Below are 9,834 nucleotides of genomic sequence, written 5' to 3' on the forward strand. Positions count from 1 at the left end.
GGCTGCTACTGTATGCAGCAGCCACCGGAGCCACTATCGCGGCGAGGCACCGAGCTGTAGCTGGTGCTGCCGCCGCCGCCACCACCACCGCCACCGCCGGACGAGGAGGAGGAGTGCTCCATGGGGTAGTAGTCGTGCCTCTCGACCAGCGGCGAGTAGTTGCCCGGGTGGCTGCGCGCCACCGCGCGCGAGTAGCTGCTGCCGTAACCGTAGCCGTAACCGTAGCCGCCTTGCGCGGCCAGCGGCGACGGGTGGTGGTGGTGAGCGTACGGGCCTGGCGCCGCGCCGTACTGGTAGTGCTGCGAGCCGTTGTACGGCGACCGCCCCGGCGCCACTGCCCCCTTGGTCCCCGCCGGGAGCGGGAGCGACGACGCGCCGAACGTATCGAGCGTCCTCAGCTCCACGATCTCCGCGGCGCCCACCTTCTTCTTGAGGCTCTTGGTCAGCTTGTTGGAGTCCACGTCGTCGCCGATCACCAGCAGCAGATTCTTGTCGCCGCCGGCCAGCGTCACCGACTCCACCCCTGCATACTCCTCCCAAGTCCCAACCCAGTTAATCATCTCGTGCCAACGCTGGCTTGAATTAATTAACGGAAAAGCTTCGCGGGCAAGGAATGAATTAAGCTTCGATCTATCGTTATGGAAGAATCACAAATCTAAAAAGGAAGAAAGATGACCCAGCATATACGTACCGGTAGCCGTAGCTGCCACTTTCATGGCTTTGGTTTGGTATTTCTCCGAGTTCACATACATCCGAATGATGATCTCCTTCTGAAATTTGTTTATAGTTACGCAAATATGCAAAGAATAAATTGAACTCGATGTATTGAGAGATAAGACGATAGACAAAATCATCCAAAAGAAGAAGAAGAAGAAGAAGAAGAAGAAGAAGAAGCACATACAAACAAAAAGGTGAGTGTTTTGTTTCAAAAAACAAAAGAAAAAGAGTGCTTACCCTCATGGTTGTTCGCTTTGCTGCTCAACAGATGACGGAAGAAAAACAAATGCTGCCTCCAAATACTGAAAGAACGAAGGTCATGTGTACTACTCATATATATACTCCCCCGTACACACTTCTAGACATGTACTGTATGACATAACGGTGCTGACACGACTCATATTTTCAGTATCAGTGAAAAAAAACGCTCTTATATTATAGGACGGAGAAAGTACTAGTGCATAACATCATGTTTAAATGACAAGTCATGTTTAATTAGTAACCAAATCAAAGATCACCGATATAGTCTTAGAAAGACCAGTCATCGCCGATAAACAAAAGCCCCATGTTCGAATATTTAAGTGGCCACTTTGGCTGGAAGACTTTGTCTCTTTTCTGTCGGTAACACTTCCATTAAAGCACCTTCTACTTCTAATAGACCATGAACAATAGATAGAGAAGAATCATTTTGAATGAATGCATCAGAAGCGATGCACTTTTTTTTTTCATCAGTTACAGGGGAAGACCAAAGATCTTGCTCATTAGAGGAAATTCAGTGGTTGACTTGGATATCAGGTGAGTTACATATTCCACGATGCCGAGATGTCAGGTGCAGGTGGTGATGATCATCTCTGGGTCGTGGTCGTGTGGTGGCCTCGTCGGCGGCGGATGCTGGGTGGCATGTCGTGCGGCGGTCGCTGAATCTCTCCTCCCTCCTCCCTGGTCAGCTCTCCTTGTTGCCCGGCTCGTCGCCTTCCCCTTCGCTTGTGGCCTTGTCTTCCTCATTCGTGCTGTCGTCGGGACGACAGCCTAGGGCACCAAGGTCCGATGCCTCGTCGACGTCCGCGGTTGGCGGGGCGGCGCCGCCGCCTGCGTCGGGTCTCGAAACCCTAGGGTCAGATGCTGTGTCGAGGCTGGCCCTGGTGGTGGGCCGGGGGCTAGTGGGTCGGACTCTGCGACTGAGCTGGGCTTCTCGTCTAATTTTATGCCCCCCGATCCATTATGGTCCGGCTCAGTTGAGTGGGCCTCCTACTAGGCCTGTTGGCCAGCCCTCTACATCTAAGCCTGTTGGGGCCCGAATGGAAGGCTATATCTGTATAAGAAAGGGCTTGCTTGACCCCGATGTAGGGTTTCCGGCTTCTTCGTCTAACATCTGTCGCTACCCCTTCTGCATCCGCCATCTCATGAGATCTAAACCACCTTCCCCCTCCTGATTTCCTGTGCCGCTGCCATGTCCATGGACAAATCTCAGGCGTCCTCTTCGGAGGCTCTGTCTGACAGTAAGAGGGGTCGTGAGGGCTCATATGAGACAGGCCATTCGCCGGATCTGGAGTATGAGGCGGCGCTCCAGGAGAAGTTGGAGGCGGAGCGCGCTGTGCATGACCAGGTAGACCGCGACCGCTTGGCGTGGGCGGCTGGGCCGGAGTGGCTACAGCACGACGAGCGGGCGCGTGGAGGCCGCAGTCGGCCCTTGGGAAGCGGCTGCTGCTACTGTGAAGGCTCCCTTGCTGGGCCCTCGCCTGATCTCCCCCGCGGTCCGGGTAGCCAGGTGCAGGCAGGGCATGGGGGAAGCTCTGGATCTGGCGTTTTGGCTCGCCCCGGGGTCAGTCGGGGTGCGGGCGGCGATTAGTTTCAACAGGGCGGTGGCTACGGGCCTTCATCCTTCCTCTCCAAGGCGTGTAGCCTTTCTCCTCAGGACCCGGGCTCGTCCTCGACCGCGGTGGGCAACGACATCCTCCCCCTACCCCCTTCCCCAGGGCTTCATTCCCTCCCGGGGTACGGGCCCGATCGCTAGCGGTGGTGCTCCTTCTAGTTTTGCTACCCTGACTTGCTTCGTATACCACATATCTGGTCACTTCCAATCCCGGTGCAAATCCTCCCCCATTTTGTCTGATCTGTCGTATGGAGGGACACCTCAATGTTGACTGTGTTGATAGATGCAACTTCTCGTCTTTCAAGAAATTTGGTTTGGGTTTTCCTGGATGCTCTTTCTCTGCTCTGTATGGTGCTCTTGGTATGCCGATAATTGCCCCTGTTTCCTCTAATGCTGATGTGATTACGGTCATCTGTTCTCCTGTCCCTATTCAAGTGATCCCTGACGAGCCGAAGGAGTCAGGTCTTGAAGGTTGGGACTAGCAGATTAACCAGGTTCGTGAATCGGATTTTGCACTCACATTCCCAACTAAAGAAATCCTGAAAATGATGGCTTCTTTTTCCAGTTTCACGTTGCCACTCAACCAGGTTAAAGTTTGGTTAAAGCTACTATAGATGGGGCTAAACCTGTGGTGTCTCTGTCTGAAGTTTGGGTACTGCTCGATGATGTTCCCTCTGGTATGCGCAACACTCATTTGCTGATGTCCTTCATGGAGCTAATTGGCAAACCCTCTGTTGTCGAATGTTGATTCCATAGAGATGCCCGGTCCTGCACGCATGAAAATCTGGTGTTTGGATCCCGCCCGCGTCCACAGCTCAGTTGATCTTTTCCCTGTTTATGATGGCTACAGGATTCAGGTTCGGCTGGAGGGCCAAGCGGCTCAATAGGCTCTCAAACCCACGCCCCCTACCCCCAAGTCTTCCAAGCCCAACCCGTCTGATGGGGGAGGCAACACCGAGGCCGGCAGCAATGCCAATCCTTTTACCGCCTTGGAATGGGAGGCAATGGGGTCTGAATCTCATGGCCTCTTCGAATTTGGGGCTCTGGTTGATGATGGTGGGGTGACCAAGCAAGGGGGTGATCGATCTTCCTAGAAGGTCCCTATGGAATTGGATGGTTCCACGCCTTCCTCCGGGGCGTGCTCCAACATTCCTGCCCGCCCTGCTTCGCCCTCTTTATATGGTATTATTGATGTGCCACAGTCACAGCCCCCGCGCCCTCCTAGTCCCAGTAGTAAACCCAAGAAGTCTTCGGTCCGTAAATTCTCTGCCAAGAGTCGGGTGTCTCCTGGATCCAAGCAGTTGGGCTCGTGCATGTCTCAGCGCATGGAGGAGGATCTGTGTGCCGCTGCTACCTGGCTAGCAGTGAGGCTTCCTACCTGGCTGCGCGTTCCTCGTCTGCGCCATTGCGGTCTCAAGTGTCGACGACCAGGAAGGGCCTGTGCCGTCAGAACATTATCGTCCCCATCCAGGAGCGTGCGGAGTTCCCGGCCGCGGCTAAGGACCTCTGTCCTCCAGGTACTTCCACCCCATCCTCTCCGGTTCGTTTGGTTCTTCCCTCCGTGCACGATTCCCACCTATTTAATATTCTTTCTGATACTGGGGTGTCGGTTGATTGCAATGTTGGCTCCCCTACTTCTTTACTTTCTGTGATACTCCTAAATGAGGAGGCCCAGGCTGCTATTGCCAATGCCAAAGAGGCCTTGGCTGAGAAGGCTGTGACTGCCCACAGTGGAGCTGCTGGACCATTGGGGGAAGGTAGTGGCCTTGCCCCCGCTGCGACCAAGAAGGGGCGATCTAGTAAAGCTAAATCCCGTATAGCCCCGTGTAGGTTGAGGCTCCATATAAAAAACTTGTCTTTCAGATTAAAGCTTTATTTTGGAATGTTCGTGGTTTTGGTGCTAGGGCGCCGAGACCAGATCTGCGACTTGATTCATGAAACTAAAGTTGATTTGGTCGGTTTGTCGAAACTTCCAAAGCTCTCCTCGATCGCTAGTGCTGGCCGCTTCGTCTGGCGCTGCCTTCCGGCTTTTGGTCATCCAGGTGGTATTCTTATTGGGGTAAGGGTTGATGTGTTTGATTTTGTTGCTTTTGAGCATGGGTTTTTTGGGCTAGGATGGTGGTTTATCAAAAGAGCCTCAACGTTCTTTGGGAATTTATGGTGGTCTATGGACCGGCTGAGCACTCACTCTCCTTGCTTTTCTTGGACAAAATTACTGCTAAGATTGACTCTTTGTAACATTCCTCTGGTCATTGGTGGTGACTTTAATCTCCATAGGTTCCCCACTGAAAAGACTAATTCGAATTTCTCGTGGACTTTAGCTAATGCGTTTAATGATTTCATCACGGGTTGTGCTCTCCATGAATTACCAGATCTGGTTCACATTTCACCTGGTCCAATATACGTTCGGTGCTCGATCGTGTGTTCCCGACCTCTCCTTGGGATCTGCTATTTCCTTGCGCGTTCCTAGCTATGTTTTCTCACGTTAGCTCAAACCACTCTCCACCCATTTTGGACTTGGGTTTCAATTCCACGACTTCGGTCTCTAGGTTCCAGTTTGATGCTTCTTGGTTTATGGTTGATGGTTTCGTTGACATGCTCTCTGCTAAAATTATTTCTCTACTTAATTCCCAAGTTCGTTCTTTTGGTCCTATGGATGTCTGGCATTTTTGTTCGAATGAACTTCGGAGATTCCTCAAGGGTTGGGGGCACAATCATGCGGCCGAGGCCCTTAAGTGTAAGCGCGACCTGTTGGGGCAGGTCTTGCGCTTGATTCCGAGTCTGACTTGGCTGGGCTCTCAAATGTCGAATGGAAAAAGCGGTATGATCTTGAAGCTCTCCTTGTGCAACAACATCGGCAGAATGAGGTATATTGTAGACAGCGCAACACTATTAACTAGACCCTGAAGGGTAATTCCCTATTTGCTTCTTTGCCATTGCCGATGGCCGCCACCATAGGTGCTTAATTAATAGTCTGGTTATTGATGGTGTTAGGGTGGTTAACCCTCACATCATCATGGAGCATGTGTTTAACTTCTTTTCTAGCATGTTGGCTGTGAAGCCGGCCTCTGGTTTCATTATCTCTCCCAATTTCTGACAACAAGATAGGAGGGTTTCGGACGAGGAGAATGTGGCCATATCGATTCCTCTATCTGTGTAAGAGATTGAGATGGCCATTAACTTGGCCAACAATTCTAGCCCGGACGGATTCTCTATCCCCTTCTTCAGAAGGTTTTGGTCTATTTTGCGCCCTTTGGTCTGCGCTATTATCCAAGGTTTTTTCTTAGGCACAGTGGACAACTCTCATCTTAATTACGCCATTCTATCCCTCATCCCCAAGGTCAAGGGTGCTGATTCTATCTCTAAATTTTGCGCCATTCCCTTGAGTAACAACTTTGCTAAATTCCCACCTAAAGGGCTGGCAATGAGGTTGACACCTGTAGCTCATCGTACCATTAGTCATGCTCAGTCAGCCTTCATCAAAGGGAGACATATTTTGGAGGGTGTTCTTTGCTTGCATGAAATTGCTCATGACCTTAGAGTGCGTGGCACTCGGGCTATTATTCTAAAACTAGTTTTTGAAAAGGCCTACGATTCGGTGAGTTTGGGATTTTCTTCGGCAAGTGTTGCATACCAAGGCGTTTGAATCTGGATTTGTGCACATATTGATGCAGCTGGTCTATGGGGGGCACAAGGCAGTGACAGTTAATGGTTAGGTCAACAAATACTTTGTCAATGGCAAGGGCCTACGGTAAGGTGATCCCATATCCCCAATTCTTTTTAACATCGTGGCTGATGCACTATCCTGTTTGTTGGACCGGACATCCTCGCTGGGCATATCACTCACGTCGTTTCCCATCTTCTTCCTCACGGCATGACCCACCTTCAATATGCTGATGATATGATCATTCAGTGGAACTCAATGAGGCTTGCCTTACCAGTCTTAAATACATCCTCCTTTGCTTCGAAAGCTTGTCGGGGCTAAAAATCAACTTCTATGGAAGTGAGGTCATTGTTACTGGGGGTCAAGGACATTGAGGCTATCTGGGTGTCCTAGCTCCTTAACTATTGGTGACGCCCCGAGACCGATGCTCGAGAAGACTTCCATGTGTTCCGGGTTTCGCCGTGTGTTTCATTTGTGCCCGCCCTTTTATTTGTGCATTGCATCATGTCATCATGCCATCGTCTCATAAATCTTTTGTAACTCAACTAAATAAATTGCATGGATCTTCGGTCCATTTAAACCGAGGGAATTCACATCGTGATTCTCTTTATAACATATACTCCCGATATTAGGGAGCTATATTAAATATCCCATTAACTTGGAATCACCTATCACACAATTGCATTACTCTTCAACTCTTCTTGTATCCGACTTTACCTCATATATTTTTCCTTGTCATCCCTCTCACTTCCTTCTTCTTTCATGTCTTTGCAAGTGACCTTATTCCTCCTCCATTAATGTTCATCTTTTCCCTATAAATCTGGCCTTTTTCTGACACCCTCTCTGTCAGATTTCATCCCATTCGAAGTTGTTTCGGTCAGGTTCAAAAATGATTGAAGTTTGAGAATAGTTCAAACTCTAATTATTTTTCTACCTTCTAAAAATGCCAGAGCAATTTATTCAAACCCTACATAAATCCAGGGTTCCAGATATATTTTTGTATATCTCATATTCCTAACCAAAACCCCTGAGTTTTCCCCTTTTGTTGGTTGTTTAATTATATAAACAATAAATTTAAGATAGGGAAGATTTTGGAAAGGAGAGGGAGCCCAGCTGCAGCCTCAGGCCGGCCGGCCCAAGGCCTCCCGCGCCAGCCCACTTGCAGCTAACCCTAGCCTACCACTTGATCCTCAACTCCCTCTCGTCCTCATCCACCGCCGCCTCTCCCTTCGTCCCTTTCCCCCGATCCACTTCTCTCCCTCGTGCTACACCCCAACGCCCCATCTCCCTCCACTCGTTTTTCTCCCTCACCGCCACTCTCACGCACGCATCGCACCAGGGGCCCGATCCCATCTCCCCTGCCCCGCGCTATACCTCCCTCTTCACCACGCCCGCTGCGCCGCCCAGGGTCTCCTTCGGTGTCGGCCTCCTGCGTCGCCGGTCTGCCTCCCCTTCCTTGCCGGAGCGAGCTCGTCGTCCGCCACCATGCTCTAGCGCCGCCTCGAGCTCATCTTCCTCGACCCCCATGCCGTCCCGCAACTCCCTCGCCCCGCTCGATCTGGACGCAGGATCCCGAGCGCCTCGACCCGCTGCCTGCTTGCCAGAGCAGCAACAACAGCCCCATGCGCTGCCCGGGCCTCCCCTGCATCCTCCTCACCGCTGAACCGGTCTCCTCTCCATCTCCTCTGCGCCCATGGGCCTTGACACCCTTGTTCTTGCGGCTGCTAGACCACCACGGCGCCATCAGGAAGACTATGGCCACCACCAAGAACCCCCGGACCTGTCAAGACGTGCACACGGAGACCCAAGTCAGGAGACTACCGATGGCCCTCCAAGTTCAACAATCGTTGACACCGGAGTACCACTACTTCAACAGGTGTACAACTATGCGGTTTCACTGAGTACCCCTTCGGATTCGTCGAGTTCGACTACCCCGGAAGAACCGGCGCGCTAAGTATCACTACCTTCGTCTTCGGAATCGCTAAGAACGTCAAGTTCCTTCACGACGCCCTACGCCTAAAACGATCACCAAACCGGAAACAACGCCAAGTACTAGGTCAACGAGGACTGACATGTTCGCCTTCCGCCATCTCCGAAATCGCCAAGTACCACGACGATACGAGAACAACTGCCGTCGACATGCATTTTGCCAAGTACCACTACCATCGACGCGAACCACTACTTCCACTACGGCATGAGTACAACTACTACCGCTACGAACGTGACGAGAACGTCTACTTCCCCTACACCGCATCGAACTTGGTCCATTCCGAAAACACACGCTTCGAAGGTATAACCCTGAGACGACGCCCGTGAATGAATGTTGCGTGTTGTATGAAATGCTCGCGTTTGCACCGTGCCCGACGTGTTTCTTGCATGCTACCCGTTGCCATACCGTCGTCTCGTGGGACACCCGGTAACCGGGATCACCCCACCATCTCTAGTTATTCTGCTCCCGCCACACCACCTTTTGCACCGGTATCTCCGTGAGCTACCGGAACCGATATGTTACTGTGGCATCATTTTTGGATTCGTTGCCGTGGCACCCCTTTCGTTTCCGCCATGGTGACAAATGCTTCATAATAATGCTCTTATCAACTTATTCATAATTATTGCATAAAACTTGGATGTCATCCGCATCATGATAACAACTTCAAAAATGTTTAAAATTGTTGTTGCATCAAATTGCTAGTGCATATGGGGATTTACCGGAATTGTTATTTGTTATGTTCGGCCCCATTTAAATTGTTTAGATGGTATAGTTTTGTTATGCTTCACCTCTTGCCATATTTACACAACATTTAATATTGTTGGGTACCTAACCGGGAGAGAACTAAATATTTAATGTGGTGTTCCGTCAATATGCAACTCGTTGCATATTGAGCTCCACTTAATTTGTAGAATTTGCTTGTGCATTTTGCCATGCCATGCATATTTAAACCGGACATGCATCATACTTGATTGTGCATCATGCCATGTTCATGTCGTGGTTGTTTACTATGTTGTTTGCTTCTTTCCGGTGTTGCTTCTTCGGGTTGGTTCCGATAATGTCGTGTTTGTGAGGACCCGTTCGACTACGTCTGTTTGTCTTCTTCATGGACTCGTTCTTCTTCCTTGCGGGATTTCAGGCAAGATGACCATACCCTCGAAATCACTTCTATCTTTGCTTGCTTAGTTGCTCACTCTTTTGCTATGCCTATGCTGCGATACCTACCACTTGCTTATCATGCCTCCCATATTGTTCAACCAAGCCTCTAACCCACCTTGTCCTAGCAAACCGTTGTTTGGCTATGTTACCGCTTTGCTCAGCCCCTCTTATAGCATTGTTAGTTGCAGGTGAAGATCGAAGTTTGTTCCTTGTTGGAACATGGAGATGTTGTTCCTTGTTGGAACATGTTTACTTGTTGGGATATTACACTATATATCTTATTTAATTAATGCATCTATATACTTGGTAAAGGGTGGAAGGCTCGGCCGTATGCCTGGTGTTTTGTTCCACTCTTGCCGTCCTAGTTTCTGTCATATCGGTGTTATGTTCCCGGATTTTGCGTTCCTTACGCGGTTGGGTTATAATGGGAAC

General features: G+C 50.4%; 1 protein-coding gene across 1 annotated transcript; it reads right to left on the bottom strand.

Annotated features, from left to right (window-relative positions):
- Positions 1 to 5: 5 nt before the first annotated feature.
- LOC119315873 (RNA-binding protein FUS-like) lies at positions 6 to 1,049 on the bottom strand. Its single transcript, XM_037590328.1, has 3 exons — positions 955 to 1,049; positions 692 to 770; positions 6 to 523 (listed from the first exon to the last, which is right to left on the bottom strand). Exons 1-3 carry the CDS (start codon positions 958 to 960, stop codon positions 6 to 8), a joined length of 603 nt encoding a protein of 200 aa, XP_037446225.1. The 5' UTR covers positions 961 to 1,049.
- Between the last annotated feature and the right edge of the window lie 8,785 nt (positions 1,050 to 9,834).

Source organism: Triticum dicoccoides, chromosome 6A, assembly GCF_002162155.2.
Source record: "Triticum dicoccoides isolate Atlit2015 ecotype Zavitan chromosome 6A, WEW_v2.0, whole genome shotgun sequence".
NCBI classification, from domain to species: domain Eukaryota; kingdom Viridiplantae; phylum Streptophyta; class Magnoliopsida; order Poales; family Poaceae; genus Triticum; species Triticum dicoccoides.